At 52.0% G+C, this 19,661-nt stretch overlaps 1 protein-coding gene across 1 annotated transcript in view; it reads left to right on the plus strand.

The window, feature by feature from the left end:
- LOC124020028 (protein CLEC16A-like) overlaps positions 1 to 19,661 on the plus strand; it is a 103,788-nt gene that overhangs the window by 5,440 nt on the left and 78,687 nt on the right. Inside the window, 1 exon segment of the mRNA XM_046335448.1 lies at positions 7,294 to 7,442. Coding sequence (XP_046191404.1) covers positions 7,294 to 7,442 — 149 coding nt within the window.

The raw sequence follows: 19,661 nt of genomic DNA on the forward strand, positions 1-19,661 counted from the left end.
CCATCATATAACTGTGTCCTCCTCCTTTAGACTACCTGCTGTCCAACAACCACGTCAACTCCTCCCATCATATAACTGTGTCCTCCTCTCTCCTCCTCCTCTAGACTACCTGCTGTCCAACAACCACGTCAACTCCTCCCATCATATAACTGTGTCCTCCTCTCTCCTCCTCCTCTAGACTACCTGCTGTCCAACAACCACGTCAACTCCTCCCATCATATAACTGTGTCCTCCTCCTCCTCCTCCTCTAGATTACCTGCTGTCCAACAACCACGTCAACTCCCATCATATAACTGTGTCCTCCTCCTCTCTCCTCCTCCTCTAGACTACCTGCTGTCCAACAACCACGTCAACTCCCATCATATAACTGTGTCCTCCTCCTCCTCCTCCTCTAGACTACCTGCTGTCCAACAACCACGTCAACTCCCATCATATAACTGTGTCCTCCTCCTCTCCTCCTCCTAGACTACCTGCTGTCCAACAACCACGTCAACTCCCATCATATAACTGTGTCCTCCTCCTCCTCTCTTCCTCTGCTCTCTCCTCCTCTCTCCTCCTCTCTCTCCTCCTCCTCCTCTAGACTACCTGCTGTCCAACAACCACGTCAACTCCCATCATATAACTGTGTCCTCCTCCTCTCTCCTCTTCCTCTCTCCTCCTCCTCTCTCCTCCTCCTCTCTCCTCCTCCTCCTCTAGACTACCTGCTGTCCAACAACCACGTCAACTCCATCATATAACTGTGTCCTCCTCCTCTAGATTACCTGCTGTCCAACAACCACGTCAACTCCATCATATAACTGTGTCCTCCTCCTCCTCTAGATTACCTGCTGTCCAACAACCACGTCAACTCCCATCATATAACTGTGTCCTCCTCCTCTCTCCTCCTCCTCTCTCCTCCTCCTCTAGACTACCTGCTGTCCAACAACCACGTCAACTCCCATCATATAACTGTGTCCTCCTCCTCCTCTAGACTACCTGCTGTCCAACAACCACGTCAACTCCCATCATATAACTGTGTCCTCCTCCTCCTCCTCCTCCTCTCTCCAACTCCTCCTCTAGACTACCTGCTGTCCAACAACCACGTCAACTCCTCCCATCATATAACTGTGTCCTCCTCCTCTCTCCTCTCCTCTCTCCTCCTCCTCTAGACTACCTGCTGTCCAACAACCACGTCAACTCCCATCATATAACTGTGTCCTCCTCTCTCCTCCTCCTCTAGACTACCTGCTGTCCAACAACCACGTCAACTCCATCATATAACTGTGTTCTCCTCCTCTAGACTACCTGCTGTCCAATAACCACGTCAACTCCATCATATAACTGTGTTCTCCTCCTCTAGATTACCTGCTGTCCAACAACCACGTCAACTCCATCATATAACTGTGTTCTCCTCCTCTAGATTACCTGCTGTCCAACAACCACGTCAACTCCTCCCATCATATAACTGTGTCCTCCTCCTCTCTCCTCCTCCTCCTCCTCCTCCTCTAGATTACCTGCTGTCCAACAACCACGTCAACTCCATCATATAACTGTGTTCTCCTCCTCTAGATTACCTGCTGTCCAACAACCACGTCAACTCCTCCCATCATATAACTGTGTCCTCCTCTCCTCCTCCTCTAGATTACCTGCTGTCCAACAACCACGTCAACTCCTCCCATCATATAACTGTGTCCTCCTCCTCTCTCCTCCTCCTCTAGATTACCTGCTGTCCAACAACCACGTCAACTCCTCCCATCATATAACTGTGTCCTCCTCCTCTCTCCTCCTCCTCTAGATTACCTGCTGTCCAACAACCACGTCAACTCCTCCCATCATATAACTGTGTCCTCCTCTCTCTCCTCCTCTAGACTACCTGCTGTCCAACAACCACGTCAACTCCTCCCATCATATAACTGTGTCCTCCTCCTCTCTCCTCCTCTAGACTACCTGCTGTCCAACAACCACGTCAACTCCCATCATATAACTGTGTCCTCCTCCTCTCTCCTCCTCTCTCCTCCTCCTCTCTCCTCCTCCTCTAGACTACCTGCTGTCCAACAACCACGTCAACTCCTCCCATCATATAACTGTGTTCTCCTCCTCTAGATTACCTGCTGTCCAACAACCACGTCAACTCCATCATATAACTGTGTCCTCCTCTCTCCTCCTCCTCTCTCCTCCTCCTCTAGACTACCTGCTGTCCAACAACCACGTCAACTCCTCCCATCATATAACTGTGTCCTCCTCCTCCTCCTCCTCTAGACTACCTGCTGTCCAATAACCACGTCAACTCCATCATATAACTGTGTCCTCCTCCTCTCTCCTCCTCCTCTCTCCTCCTCCTCTAGATTACCTGCTGTCCAACAACCACGTCAACTCCATCATATAACTGTGTCCTCCTCCTCCTCTAGACTACCTGCTGTCCAACAACCACGTCAACTCCCATCATATAACTGTGTCCTCCTCCTCTCTCCTCCTCCTCTCTCCTCCTCCTCTCTCCTCCTCCTCTAGACTACCTGCTGTCCAACAACCACGTCAACTCCATCATATAACTGTGTCCTCCTCCTCCTCCTCCTCTAGACTACCTGCTGTCCAACAACCACGTCAACTCCCATCATATAACTGTGTCCTCCTCCTCCTCCTCCTCTAGACTACCTGCTGTCCAACAACCACGTCAACTCCCATCATATAACTGTGTCCTCCTCCTCCTCTCTCCTCCTCTCTCCTCCTCCTCTCTCCTCCTCCTCTCTCCTCCTCCTCCTCTAGACTACCTGCTGTCCAACAACCACGTCAACTCCCATCATATAACTGTGTCCTCCTCCTCTCTCCTCTTCCTCTCTCCTCCTCCTCTCTCCTCCTCCTCTCTCCTCCTCCTCCTCTAGACTACCTGCTGTCCAACAACCACGTCAACTCCATCATATAACTGTGTCCTCCTCCTCTAGATTACCTGCTGTCCAACAACCACGTCAACTCCATCATATAACTGTGTCCTCCTCCTCTAGATTACCTGCTGTCCAACAACCACGTCAACTCCCATCATATAACTGTGTCCTCCTCCTCTCTCCTCCTCCTCTCTCCTCCTCCTCTAGACTACCTGCTGTCCAACAACCACGTCAACTCCCATCATATAACTGTGTCCTCCTCCTCCTCTAGACTACCTGCTGTCCAACAACCACGTCAACTCCCATCATATAACTGTGTCCTCCTCCTCTCTCCTCCTCCTCTCTCCTCCTCCTCTAGACTACCTGCTGTCCAACAACCACGTCAACTCCTCCCATCATATAACTGTGTCCTCCTCCTCTCTCCTCCTCCTCTCTCCTCCTCCTCTAGACTACCTGCTGTCCAACAACCACGTCAACTCCCATCATATAACTGTGTCCTCCTCTCTCCTCCTCCTCTAGACTACCTGCTGTCCAACAACCACGTCAACTCCATCATATAACTGTGTTCTCCTCCTCTAGACTACCTGCTGTCCAATAACCACGTCAACTCCATCATATAACTGTGTTCTCCTCCTCTAGACTACCTGCTGTCCAATAACCACGTCAACTCCATCATATAACTGTGTTCTCCTCCTCTAGACTACCTGCTGTCCAACAACCACGTCAACTCCATCATATAACTGTGTTCTCCTCCTCTAGACTACCTGCTGTCCAATAACCACGTCAACTCCATCATATAACTGTGTTCTCCTCCTCTAGATTACCTGCTGTCCAACAACCACGTCAACTCCATCATATAACTGTGTTCTCCTCCTCTAGATTACCTGCTGTCCAACAACCACGTCAACTCCTCCCATCATATAACTGTGTCCTCCTCCTCTCTCCTCCTCCTCTCTCCTCCTCCTCTAGATTACCTGCTGTCCAACAACCACGTCAACTCCATCATATAACTGTGTTCTCCTCCTCTAGATTACCTGCTGTCCAACAACCACGTCAACTCCTCCCATCATATAACTGTGTCCTCCTCCTCTCTCCTCCTCTAGATTACCTGCTGTCCAACAACCACGTCAACTCCTCCCATCATATAACTGTGTCCTCCTCCTCTCTCCTCCTCCTCTAGATTACCTGCTGTCCAACAACCACGTCAACTCCTCCCATCATATAACTGTGTCCTCCTCCTCTCTCCTCCTCCTCTAGATTACCTGCTGTCCAACAACCACGTCAACTCCTCCCATCATATAACTGTGTCCTCCTCCTCTCTCCTCCTCCTCTAGATTACCTGCTGTCCAACAACCACGTCAACTCCTCCCATCATATAACTGTGCCCTCCTCCTCTCTCCTCCTCTAGACTACCTGCTGTCCAACAACCACGTCAACTCCTCCCATCATATAACTGTGTCCTCCTCCTCTCTCCTCCTCTAGACTACCTGCTGTCCAACAACCACGTCAACTCCCATCATATAACTGTGTCCTCCTCCTCTCTCCTCCTCCTCTCTCCTCCTCCTCTCTCCTCCTCCTCTAGACTACCTGCTGTCCAACAACCACGTCAACTCCTCCCATCATATAACTGTGTTCTCCTCCTCTAGATTACCTGCTGTCCAACAACCACGTCAACTCCATCATATAACTGTGTCCTCCTCCTCTCTCCTCCTCCTCTCTCCTCCTCCTCTAGACTACCTGCTGTCCAACAACCACGTCAACTCCTCCCATCATATAACTGTGTCCTCCTCCTCCTCCTCCTCTAGACTACCTGCTGTCCAATAACCACGTCAACTCCATCATATAACTGTGTCCTCCTCCTCTCTCCTCCTCCTCTCTCCTCCTCTAGATTACCTGCTGTCCAACAACCACGTCAACTCCATCATATAACTGTGTCCTCCTCCTCTCTCCTCCTCCTCTCTCCTCCTCCTCTAGACTACCTGCTGTCCAACAACCACGTCAACTCCCATCATATAACTGTGTCCTCCTCCTCTCTCCTCCTCCTCTCTCCTCCTCCTCTCTCCTCTTCCTCTAGACTACCTGCTGTCCAACAACCACGTCAACTCCATCATATAACTGTGTCCTCCTCCTCTCTCCTCCTCCTCTAGACTACCTGCTGTCCAACAACCACGTCAACTCCATCATATAACTGTGTCCTCCTCTCTCCTCCTCCTCCTCTAGACTACCTGCTGTCCAACAACCACGTCAACTCCATCATATAACTGTGTCCTCCTCCTCTCTCCTCCTCCTCTAGACTACCTGCTGTCCAATAACCACGTCAACTCCTCCCATCATATAACTGTGTCCTCCTCCTCTCTCCTCCTCCTCTAGATTACCTGCTGTCCAACAACCACGTCAACTCCTCCCATCATATAACTGTGTCCTCCTCCTCTCTCCTCCTCCTCTAGACTACCTGCTGTCCAACAACCACGTCAACTCCTCCCATCATATAACTGTGCCCTCCTCCTCTCTCCTCCTCTAGACTACCTGCTGTCCAACAACCACGTCAACTCCTCCCATCATATAACTGTGTCCTCCTCCTCTCTCCTCCTCTAGACTACCTGCTGTCCAACAACCACGTCAACTCCCATCATATAACTGTGTCCTCCTCCTCTCTCCTCCTCCTCTCTCCTCCTCCTCTAGACTACCTGCTGTCCAACAACCACGTCAACTCCTCCCATCATATAACTGTGTTCTCCTCCTCTAGATTACCTGCTGTCCAACAACCACGTCAACTCCATCATATAACTGTGTCCTCCTCCTCTCTCCTCCTCCTCTCTCCTCCTCCTCTAGACTACCTGCTGTCCAACAACCACGTCAACTCCTCCCATCATATAACTGTGTCCTCCTCCTCCTCCTCCTCTAGACTACCTGCTGTCCAATAACCACGTCAACTCCATCATATAACTGTGTCCTCCTCCTCTCTCCTCCTCCTCTCTCCTCCTCTAGATTACCTGCTGTCCAACAACCACGTCAACTCCATCATATAACTGTGTCCTCCTCCTCTCTCCTCCTCCTCTCTCCTCCTCCTCTAGACTACCTGCTGTCCAACAACCACGTCAACTCCCATCATATAACTGTGTCCTCCTCCTCTCTCCTCCTCCTCTCTCCTCCTCCTCTCTCCTCTTCCTCTAGACTACCTGCTGTCCAACAACCACGTCAACTCCATCATATAACTGTGTCCTCCTCCTCTCTCCTCCTCCTCTAGACTACCTGCTGTCCAACAACCACGTCAACTCCATCATATAACTGTGTCCTCCTCTCTCCTCCTCCTCCTCTAGACTACCTGCTGTCCAACAACCACGTCAACTCCATCATATAACTGTGTCCTCCTCCTCTCTCCTCCTCCTCTAGACTACCTGCTGTCCAATAACCACGTCAACTCCTCCCATCATATAACTGTGTCCTCCTCCTCTCTCCTCCTCCTCTCTCCTCCTCCTCCTCTAGACTACCTGCTGTCCAATAACCACGTCAACTCCTCCCATCATATAACTGTGTCCTCCTCCTCTCTCCTCCTCCTCTCTCCTCCTCCTCTCTCCTCCTCCTCTAGACTACCTGCTGTCCAATAACCACGTCAACTCCTCCCATCATATAACTGTGTCCTCCTCCTCTCTCCTCCTCCTCTAGACTACCTGCTGTCCAACAACCACGTCAACTCCTCCCATCATATAACTGTGTCCTCCTCCTCTCTCCTCCTCCTCTCTCCTCCTCCTCTCTCCTCCTCCTCTCTCCTCCTCCTCTAGACTACCTGCTGTCCAATAACCACGTCAACTCCATCATATAACTGTGTCCTCCTCCTCTCTCCTCCTCCTCTCTCCTCCTCCTCTCTCCTCCTCCTCTCTCCTCCTCCTCTAGACTACCTGCTGTCCAATAACCACGTCAACTCCTCCCATCATATAACTGTGTCCTCCTCCTCCTCTAGATTACCTGCTGTCCAACAACCACGTCAACTCCTCCCATCATATAACTGTGTCCTCCTCCTCCTCTAGATTACCTGCTGTCCAACAACCACGTCAACTCCTCCCATCATATAACTGTGTCCTCCTCCTCTCTCCTCCTCCTCTAGATTACCTGCTGTCCAACAACCACGTCAACTCCTCCCATCATATAACTGTGTCCTCCTCCTCTCTCCTCCTCCTCTAGATTACCTGCTGTCCAACAACCACGTCAACTCCTCCCATCATATAACTGTGTCCTCCTCCTCTCTCCTCCTCCTCTCTCCTCCTCCTCCTCCTCCTCCTCTAGATTACCTGCTGTCCAATAACCACGTCAACTCCTCCCATCATATAACTGTGTCCTCCTCCTCCTCTAGATTACCTGCTGTCCAACAACCACGTCAACTCCATCATATAACTGTGTCCTCCTCCTCTCTCCTCCTCCTCTCTCCTCCTCCTAGATTACCTGCTGTCCAATAACCACGTCAACTCCATCATCGTCCACAAGTTTGACTTCTCAGACGAGGAGATCATGGCCTATTATGTGTCCTTCCTGAAGACCCTGTCACTCAAACTGAACAACCACACCGTACACTTCTTCTATAACGAGGTGAGGGACAACCACACCGTACACTTCTTCTATAACGAGGTGAGGGGCTGGACAACCACACCGTACACTTCTTCTATAACGAGGTGAGGGGCTGGACAACCACACCGTACACTTCTTCTATAACGAGGTGAGGGGCTGGACAACCACACCGTACACTTCTTCTATAACGAGGTGAGGGACAACCACACCGTACACTTCTTCTATAACGAGGTGAGGGGCTGGACAACCACACCGTACACTTCTTCTATAACGAGGTGAGGGACAACCACACCGTACACTTCTTCTATAACGAGGTGAGGGGCTGGACAACCACACCGTACACTTCTTCTATAACGAGGTGAGGGACAACCACACCGTACACTTCTTCTATAACGAGGTGAGGGGCTGGACAACCACACCGTACACTTCTTCTATAACGAGGTGAGGGACAACCACACTTCTTCCGGGACAACCACACCGTACACTTCTTCTATAACGAGGTGAGGGGCTGGACAACCACACCGTACACTTCTTCTATAACGAGGTGAGGGACAACCACACCGTACACTTCTTCTATAACGAGGTGAGGGGCTGGGGGCTGGACAACCACACCGTACACTTCTTCTATAACGAGGTGAGGGGCTGGACAACCACACCGTACACTTCTTCTATAACGAGGTGAGGGGCGGGGGGCTGGACAACCACACCGTACACTTCTTCTATAACGAGGTGAGGGACAACCACACCGTACACTTCTTCTATAACGAGGTGAGGGGCTGGGGGCTGGACAACCACACCGTACACTTCTTCTATAACGAGGTGAGGGGCTGGACAACCACACCGTACACTTCTTCTATAACGAGGTGAGGGACAACCACACCGTACACTTCTTCTATAACGAGGTGAGGGACAACCACACCGTACACTTCTTCTATAACGAGGTGAGGGGCTGGGGGCTGGACAACCACACCGTACACTTCTTCTATAACGAGGTGAGGGGCTGGACAACCACACCGTACACTTCTTCTATAACGAGGTGAGGGGCGTACACTTCTTCTATAACGAGGGGGGCTGGACAACCACACCGTACACTTCTTCTATAACGAGGTGAGGGGCTGGACAACCACACCGTACACTTCTTCTATAACGAGGTGAGGGGCGGGGGGCTGGACAACCACACCGTACACTTCTTCTATAACGAGGTGAGGGGCTGGACAACCACACCGTACACTTCTTCTATAACGAGGTGAGGGGCGGGGGGCTGGACAACCACACCGTACACTTCTTCTATAACGAGGTGAGGGGCTGGACAACCACACCGTGGACAACCACACTTCTTCTATAACGAGGTGAGGGGCTGGACAACCACACCGTACACTTCTTCTATAACGAGGTGAGGGGCTGGACAACCACACCGTACACTTCTTCTATAACGAGGTGAGGGGCTGGACAACCACACCGTACACTTCTTCTATAACGAGGTGAGGGGCTGGACAACCACACCGTACACTTCTTCTATAACGAGGTGAGGGGCTGGACAACCACACCGTACACTTCTTCTATAACGAGGTGAGGGGCTGGACAACCACACCGTACACTTCTTCTATAACGAGGTGAGGGGCTGGACAACCACACCGTACACTTCTTCTATAACGAGGTGAGGGGCTGGACAACCACACCGTACACTTCTTCTATAACGAGGTGAGGGACAACCACACCGTACACTTCTTCTATAACGAGGTGAGGGACAACCACACCGTACACTTCTTCTATAACGAGGTGAGGGGGGACAACCACACCGTACACTTCTTCTATAACGAGGTGAGGGGCTGGACAACCACACCGTACACTTCTTCTATAACGAGGTGAGGGACAACCACACCGTACACTTCTTCTATAACGAGGTGAGGGACAACCACACCGTACACTTCTTCTATAACGAGGTGAGGGGCTGGACAACCACACCGTACACTTCTTCTATAACGAGGTGAGGGGGGACAACCACACCGTACACTTCTTCTATAACGAGGTGAGGGGGGACAACGAGGTGAGGGACAACCACACCGTACACTTCTTCTATAACGAGGTGAGGGGCTGGACAACCACACCGTACACTTCTTCTATAACGAGGTGAGGGACAACCACACCGTACACTTCTTCTATAACGAGGTGGGGGGACAACCACACCGTACACTTCTTCTATAACGAGGTGAGGGGCTGGACAACCACACCGTACACTTCTTCTATAACGAGGTGAGGGGCTGGACAACCACACCGTACACTTCTTCTATAACGAGGTGAGGGGCTGGACAACCACACCGTACACTTCTTCTATAACGAGGTGAGGGGCTGGGGGCTGGACAACCACACCGTACACTTCTTCTATAACGAGGTGAGGGGCTGGACAAACCACACCGTACACTTCTTCACCTGGACAACCACACCGTACACTTCTTCTATAACGAGGTGAGGGGGGACAACCACACCGTACACTTCTTCGAGGTATAACGAGGTGAGGGGCTGGACAACCACACCGTACACTTCTTCTATAACGAGGTGAGGGGCTGGACAACCACACCGTACACTTCTTCTATAACGAGGTGAGGGGCTGGACAACCACACCGTACACTTCTTCTATAACGAGGTGAGGGGCTGGACAACCACACCGTACACTTCTTCTATAACGAGGTGAGGGGCTGGGTACACTTCTTCTATAACGAGGTGGGGCTGGACAACCACACCGTACACTTCTTCTATAACGAGGTGAGGGGCTGGACAACCACACCGTACACTTCTTCTATAACGAGGTGAGGGGCTGGACAACCACACCGTACACTTCTTCTATAACGAGGTGAGGGGGGAGGGTACACTTCTTCTATAACGAGGTGAGGGGCTGGACAACCACACCGTACACTTCTTCTATAACGAGGTGAGGGGCTGGACAACCACACCGTACACTTCTTCTATAACGAGGTGAGGGGCGGGGGCTGGACAACCACACCGTACACTTCTTCTATAACGAGGTGAGGGGCTGGACAACCACACCGTACACTTCTTCTATAACGAGGTGAGGGGCTGGGGGCTGGACAACCACACACCGTACACTTCTTCTATAACGAGGTGAGGGGCTGGACAACCACACCGTACACTTCTTCTATAACGAGGTGAGGGGCTGGACAACCACACCGTACACTTCTTCTATAACGAGGTGAGGGGCTGGACAACCACACCGTACACTTCTTCTATAACGAGGTGAGGGGCTGGACAACCACACCGTACACTTCTTCTATAACGAGGTGAGGGGCTGGACAACCACACCGTACACTTCTTCTATAACGAGGTGAGGGGCTGGACAACCACACCGTACACTTCTTCTATAACGAGGTGAGGGGCTGGACAACCACACCGTACACTTCTTCTATAACGAGGTGAGGGGCTGGACAACCACACCGTACACTTCTTCTATAACGAGGTGAGGGGCTGGACAACCACACCGTACACTTCTTCTATAACGAGGTGAGGGGCTGGACAACCACACCGTACACTTCTTCTATAACGAGGTGAGGGGCTGGACAACCACACCGTACACTTCTTCTATAACGAGGTGAGGGGCTGGACAACCACACCGTACACTTCTTCTATAACGAGGTGAGGGGGGGAGGTGAGGGGACAACCACACCGTACACTTCTTCTATAACGAGGTGAGGGGCTGGACAACCACACCGTACACTTCTTCTATAACGAGGTGAGGGGCTGGACAACCACACCGTACACTTCTTCTATAACGAGGTGAGGGGGACAACCACACCGTACACTTCTTCTATAACGAGGTGAGGGGCGGGGGGGGCGAGGTGAGGGGCTGGACAACCACACCGTACACTTCTTCTATAACGAGGTGAGGGACAACCACACCGTACACTTCTTCTATAACGAGGTGAGGGGGACAACCACACCGTACACTTCTTCTATAACGAGGTGACTTCTTCTTCTATAACGAGGTGAGGGGCTGGACAACCACACCGTACACTTCTTCTATAACGAGGTGAGGGGGGACAACCACACCGTACACTTCTTCTATAACGAGGTGAGGGGCGGGGGGCTGGACAACCACACCGTACACTTCTTCTATAACGAGGTGAGGGGCTGGACAACCACACCGTACACTTCTTCTATAACGAGGTGAGGGGCTGGACAACCACACCGTACACTTCTTCTATAACGAGGTGAGGGGCTGGACAACCACACCGTACACTTCTTCTATAACGAGGTGAGGGGCTGGACAACCACACCGTACACTTCTTCTATAACGAGGTGAGGGGCTGGGGCTGAGGGGGACAACCACACCGTACACTTCTTCTATAACGAGGTGAGGGGCTGGACAACCACACCGTACACTTCTTCTATAACGAGGTGAGGGGCTGGACAACCACACCGTACACTTCTTCTATAACGAGGTGAGGGGCTGGACAACCACACCGTACACTTCTTCTATAACGAGGTGAGGGGCTGGGGGGCTGGACAACCACACCGAGGTGAGGCTACACTTCTTCTATAACGAGGTGAGGGGCTGAGGGGCTGGACAACCACACCGTACACTTCTTCTATAACGAGGTGAGGGGCGGGGGACAACCACACCGTACACTTCTTCTATAACGAGGTGAGGGGCTGGACAACCACACCGTACACTTCTTCTATAACGAGGTGAGGGGCTGGACAACCACACCGTACACTTCTTCTATAACGAGGTGAGGGGCTGGACAACCACACCGTACACTTCTTCTATAACGAGGTGAGGGGCTGGACAACCACACCGTACACTTCTTCTATAACGAGGTGAGGGGCTGGACAACCACACCGTACACTTCTTCTATAACGAGGTGAGGGGCTGAGGGGACAACCACACCGTACACTTCTTCTATAACGAGGTTACACTTCTTCTATAACGAGGTGAGGGGGGGCTGAGGGGGACAACCACACCGTACACTTCTTCTATAACGAGGTGAGGGGCTGGACAACCACACCGTACACTTCTTCTATAACGAGGTGAGGGGCTGGACAACCACACCGTACACTTCTTCTATAACGAGGTGAGGGGCTGGACAACCACACCGTACACTTCTTCTATAACGAGGTGAGGGGCTGGACAACCACACCGTACACTTCTTCTATAACGAGGTGAGGGGCTGGACAACCACACCGTACACTTCTTCTATAACGAGGTGAGGGGCTGGACAACCACACCGTACACTTCTTCTATAACGAGGTGAGGGGCTGGACAACCACACCGTACACTTCTTCTATAACGAGGTGAGGGGCTGGACAACCACACCGTACACTTCTTCTATAACGAGGTGAGGGGCTGGACAACCACACCGTACACTTCTTCTATAACGAGGTGAGGGGCTGGGGCTGAGGGGGACAACCACACCGTACACTTCTTCTATAACGAGGTGAGGGGCTGGACAACCACACCGTACACTTCTTCTATAACGAGGTGAGGGGCTGGACAACCACACCGTACACTTCTTCTATAACGAGGTGAGGGGCTGGACAACCACACCGTACACTTCTTCTATAACGAGGTGAGGGGCTGGACAACCACAGGTGAGGTGAGGGGCTGGACAACCACACCGTACACTTCTTCTATAACGAGGTGAGGGGCTGGACAACCACACCGGGGTGAGGGACAACCACACCGTACACTTCTTCTATAACGAGGTGAGGGGCTGGACAACCACACCGTACACTTCTTCTATAACGAGGTGAGGGGCTGGACAACCACACCGTACACTTCTTCTATAACGAGGTGAGGGGCTGGACAACCACACCGTACACTTCTTCTATAACGAGGTGAGGGGCTGGACAACCACACCGTACACTTCTTCTATAACGAGGTGAGGGGCTGGACAACCACACCGTACACTTCTTCTATAACGAGGTGAGGGCTGGACAACCACACCGTACACTTCTTCTATAACGAGGTGAGGGGCTGGACAACCACACCGTACACTTCTTCTATAACGAGGTGAGGGGCTGGACAACCACACCGTACACTTCTTCTATAACGAGGTGAGGGGCTGGACAACCACACCGTACACTTCTTCTATAACGAGGTGAGGGGCTGGACAACCACACCGTACACTTCTTCTATAACGAGGTGAGGGGCTGGACAACCACACCGTACACTTCTTCTATAACGAGGTGAGGGGCTGGACAACCACACCGTACACTTCTTCTATAACGAGGTGAGGGGCTGGACAACCACACCGTACACTTCTTCTATAACGAGGTGAGGGGCTGGACAACCACACCGTACACTTCTTCTATAACGAGGTGAGGGGCTGGACAACCACACCGTACACTTCTTCTATAACGAGGTGAGGGGCTGGACAACCACACCGTACACTTCTTCTATAACGAGGTGAGGGGCTGGACAACCACACCGTACACTTCTTCTATAACGAGGTGAGGGGCTGGACAACCACACCGTACACTTCTTCTATAACGAGGTGAGGGGCTGGGGCCACACCGTACACTTCTTCTATAACGAGGTGAGGGGCTGGACAACCACACCGTACACTTCTTCTATAACGAGGTGAGGGGCTGGACAACCACACCGTACACTTCTTCTATAACTGGAGGTGAGGGGCTGGACAACCACACCGTACACTTCTTCTATAACGAGGTGAGGGGCTGGACAACCACACCGTACACTTCTTCTATAACGAGGTGAGGGGCTGGACAACCACACCGTACACTTCTTCTATAACGAGGTGAGGGGCTGGACAACCACACCGTACACTTCTTCTATAACGAGGTGAGGGGCTGGACAACCACACCGTACACTTCTTCTATAACGAGGTGAGGGGCTGGACAACCACACCGTACACTTCTTCTATAACGAGGTGAGGGGCTGGACAACCACACCGTACACTTCTTCTATAACGAGGTGAGGGGCTGGACAACCACACCAACCACACACTTCTTCTATAACGAGGTGAGGGGCTGGACAACCACACCGTACACTTCTTCTATAACGAGGTGAGGGGCTGGACAACCACACCGTACACTTCTTCTATAACGAGGTGAGGGGCTGGACAACCACACCGTACACTTCTTCTATAACGAGGTGAGGGGCTGGACAACCACACCGTACACTTCTTCTATAACGAGGTGAGGGGCTGGACAACCACACCGTACACTTCTTCTATAACGAGGTGAGGGGCTGGACAACCACACCGTACACTTCTTCTATAACGAGGTGAGGGGCTGGGGGGACAACCACACCGTACACTTCTTCTATAACGAGGTGAGGGGCTGGACAACCACACCGTACACTTCTTCTATAACGAGGTGAGGGGCTGGACAACCACACCGTACACTTCTTCTATAACGAGGTGAGGGGCTGGACAACCACACCGTACACTTCTTCTATAACGAGGTGAGGGGCTGGACAACGAGGTGAGGGGCTGGACAACCACACCGTACACTTCTTCTATAACGAGGTGAGGGGCTGGACAACCACACCGTACACTTCTTCTATAACGAGGTGAGGGGCTGGACAACCACACCGTACACTTCTTCTATAACGAGGTGAGGGGCTGGACAACCACACCGTACACTTCTTCTATAACGAGGTGAGGGGCTGGACAACCACACCGTACACTTCTTCTATAACGAGGTGAGGGGCTGGACAACCACACCGTACACTTCTTCTATAACGAGGTGAGGGGCTGGACAACCACACCGTACACTTCTTCTATAACGAGGTGAGGGGCTGGACAACCACACCGTACACTTCTTCTATAACGAGGTGAGGGGCTGGACAACCACACCGTACACTTCTTCTATAACGAGGTGAGGGGCTGGACAACCACACCGTACACTTCTTCTATAACGAGGTGAGGGGCTGGACAACCACACCGTACACTTCTTCTATAACGAGGTGAGGGGCTAACGAGGGGGGCTGGACAACCACACCGTACACTTCTTCTATAACGAGGTGAGGGGCTGGACAACCACACCGTACACTTCTTCTATAACGAGGTGAGGGGCTGGGTCTAGGGGAGGTGGGGCTGGACAACCACACCGTACACTTCTTCTATAACGAGGTGAGGGGCTGGACAACCACACCGTACACTTCTTCTATAACGACTTCTTCTATAACGAGGTGAGGGGCTATAACGAGGGGCTGGACAACCACACCGTACACTTCTTCTATAACGAGGTGAGGGGCTGGACAACCACACCGTACACTTCTTCTATAACGAGGTGAGGGGCTGGACAACCACACCGTACACTTCTTCTATAACGAGGTGAGGGGCTGGACAACCACACCGTACACTTCTTCTATAACGAGGTGAGGGGCTGGACAACCACACCGTACACTTCTTCTATAACGAGGTGAGGCTGGACAACCACACCGTACACTTCTTCTATAACGAGGTGAGGGGCTGGACAACCACACCGTACACTTCTTCTATAACGAGGTGAGGGGCTGGACAACCACACCGTACACTTCTTCTGAGGGGAGGTGGGCTGGACAACCACACCGTACACTTCTTCTATAACGAGGTGAGGGCTGGACAACCACACCGTACACTTCTTCTATAACGAGGTGAGGGGCTGGACAACCACACCGTACACTTCTTCTATAACGAGGTGAGGGGCTGGACACCACACCACACCGTACACTTCTTCTATAACGAGGTGAGGGACAACCACACCGTACACTTCTTCTATAACGAGGTGAGGGGCTGGACAACCACACCGTACACTTCTTCTATAACGAGGTGAGGGGGGCTGGACAACCACACCGTACACTTCTTCTATAACGAGGTGAGGGGGCTGGACAACCACACCGTACACTTCTTCTATAACGAGGTGAGGGGGGGGGCTGGACAACCACACCGTACACTTCTTCTATAACGAGGTGAGGGGCTGGACAACCACACCGTACACTTCTTCTATAACGAGGTGAGGGGCTGGACAACCACACCGTACACTTCTTCTATAACGAGGTGAGGGGCTGGACAACCACACCCACTTCTTCTATAACGAGGTGAGGGGCTGGACAACCACACCGTACACTTCTTCTATAACGAGGTGAGGGGCTGGACAACCACACCGTACACTTCTTCTATAACGAGGTGAGGGGCTGGACAACCACACCGTACACTTCTTCTATAACGAGGTGAGGGGCTGGACAACCACACCGTACACTTCTTCTATAACGAGGTGAGGGGCTGGACAACCACACCGTACACTTCTTCTATAACGAGGTGAGGGGCTGGACAACCACACCGTACACTTCTTCTATAACGAGGTGAGGGGCGGGGGGCTGGACAACCACACCGTACACTTCTTCTATAACGAGGTGAGGGGCTGGACAACCACACCGTACACTTCTTCTATAACGAGGTGAGGGGCGGGGGCTGGACAACCACACCGTACACTTCTTCTATAACGAGGTGAGGGGCTGGACAACCACACCGTACACTTCTTCTATAACGAGGTGAGGGGCTGGACAACCACACCGTACACTTCTTCTATAACGAGGTGAGGGGCTGGACAACCACACCGTACACTTCTTCTATAACGAGGTGAGTACACTTCTTCTATAACGGGGGCTGGACAACCACACCGTACACTTCTTCTATAACGAGGTGAGGGGCTGGACAACCACACCGTACACTTCTTCTATAACGAGGTGAGGGGCTGGACAACCACACCGTACACTTCTTCTATAACGAGGTGAGGGGCTGGACAACCACACCGTACACTTCTTCTATAACGAGGTGAGGGGCTGGACAACCACACCGTACACTTCTTCTATAACGAGGTGAGGGGCTGGACAACCACACCGTACACTTCTTCTATAACGAGGTGAGGGGCTGGACAACCACACTTCTTCTACAGGTGGGGGCTGGACAACCACACCGTACACTTCTTCTATAACGAGGTGAGGGGCTGGACAACCACACCGTACACTTCTTCTATAACGAGGTGAGGGGCTGGACAACCACACCGTACACTTCTTCTATAACGAGGTGAGGGGCTGGACAACCACACCGTACACTTCTTCTATAACGAGGTGAGGGGCTGGACAACCACACCGTACACTTCTTCTATAACGAGGTTCAACCATAACGAGGTGAGGGACAACCACACCGGGGCTGGACAACCACACCGTACACTTCTTCTATAACGAGGTGAGGGCGGGGGCTGGACAACCACACCGTACACTTCTTCTATAACGAGGTGAGGGCTGGACAACCACACCGTACACTTCTTCTATAACGAGGTGAGGGGCTGGACAACCACACCGTACACTTCTTCTATAACGAGGTGAGGGGCTGGACAACCACACCGTACACTTCTATAACGAGGTGAGGGGCTATAACTTCTTCTATAACGAGGTGAGGGGCTGGACAACCACACCGTACACTTCTTCTATAACGAGGTGAGGGGCTGGACAACCACACCGTACACTTCTTCTATAACGAGGTGAGGGGCTGGACAACCACACCGTACACTTCTTCTATAACGAGGTGAGGGGCTGGACAACCACACCGGGGTGGACAACCACACCGTACACTTCTTCTATAACGAGGTGAGGGGCTGGACAACCACACCGTACACTTCTTCTATAACGAGGTGAGGGGCTGGACAACCACACCGTACACTTCTTCTATAACGAGGTGAGGGGCTGGACAACCACACCGTACACTTCTTCTATAACGAGGTGAGGTGGCTGGACAACCACACCGTACACTTCTTCTATAACGAGGTGAGGGGCTGGACAACCACACCGTACACTTCTTCTATAACGAGGTGAGGGCTGGACAACCACACCGTACACTTCTTCTATAACGAGGTGAGGGGGGGCTGGACAACCACACCGTACACTTCTTCTATAACGAGGTGAGGTGAGGGGGCTGGACAACCACACCGTACACTTCTTCTATAACGAGGTGAGGGACAACCACACCGTACACTTCTTCTATAACGAGGGGCTGGACAACCACACCGTACACTTCTTCTATAACGAGGTGAGGGCTGGACAACCACACCGTACACTTCTTCTATAACGAGGTGAGGGGCTGGACAACCACACCGTACACTTCTTCTATAACGAGGTGAGGGCTGGACAACCACACCGTACACTTCTTCTATAACGAGGTGAGGGGCTGGACAACCACACCGTACACTTCTTCTATAACGAGGTGAGGGGCTGGACAACCACACCGTACACTTCTTCTATAACGAGGTGAGGGGCTGGACAACCACACCGTACACTTCTTCTATAACGAGGTGAGGGCTGGACAACCACACCGTACACTTCTTCTATAACGAGGTGAGGGGCTGGACAACCACACCGTACACTTCTTCTATAACGAGGTGAGGGGCTGGACAACCACACCGTACACTTCTTCTATAACGAGGTGAGGGGCTGGACAACCACACCGTACACTTCTTCTATAACGAGGTGAGGGGCTGGACAACCACACCGTACACTTTCGAGGTCTATAACGAGGTGAGGGGCTGGACAACCACACCGTACACTTCTTCTATAACGAGGTGAGGGGCGTACACTTCTTCTATAACGAGGGGCTGGACAACCACACCGTACACTGGACAACCACACCGTACACTTTCTATAACGAGGTGAGGGGCTGGACAACCACACCGTACACTTCTTCTATAACGAGGTGAGGGGCTGGACAACCACACCGTACACTTCTTCTATAACGAGGTGAGGGGCTGGACAACCACACCGTACACTTCTAACGAGGTCTATACTTCTTCTATAAGGTGAGGGGCTGGACAACCACACCGTACACTTCTTCTATAACGAGGTGAGGGGCTGGACGAGGTGAGGGGCTGGACAACCACACCGTACACTTCTTCTATAACGAGGTGAGGGGCTGGACAACCACACCGTACACTTCTTCTATAACGAGGTGAGGGGCTGGACAACCACACCGTACACTTCTTCTATAACGAGGTGAGGGGCTGGACAACCACACCGTACACTTCTTCTATAACGAGGTGAGGGGCTGGACAACCACACCGTACACTTCTTCTATAACGAGGTGAGGGGCTGGACAACCACACCGTACACTTCTTCTATAACGAGGTGAGGGGCTGGACAACCACACCGTACACTTCTTCTATAACGAGGTGAGGGGCTGGACAACCACACTTCTTCTATAACGAGGTGAGGGGCTGGACAACCAC

This window comes from Oncorhynchus gorbuscha, unplaced genomic scaffold (genome assembly GCF_021184085.1).
Source record: "Oncorhynchus gorbuscha isolate QuinsamMale2020 ecotype Even-year unplaced genomic scaffold, OgorEven_v1.0 Un_scaffold_749, whole genome shotgun sequence".
Lineage (NCBI taxonomy): Eukaryota > Metazoa > Chordata > Actinopteri > Salmoniformes > Salmonidae > Oncorhynchus > Oncorhynchus gorbuscha.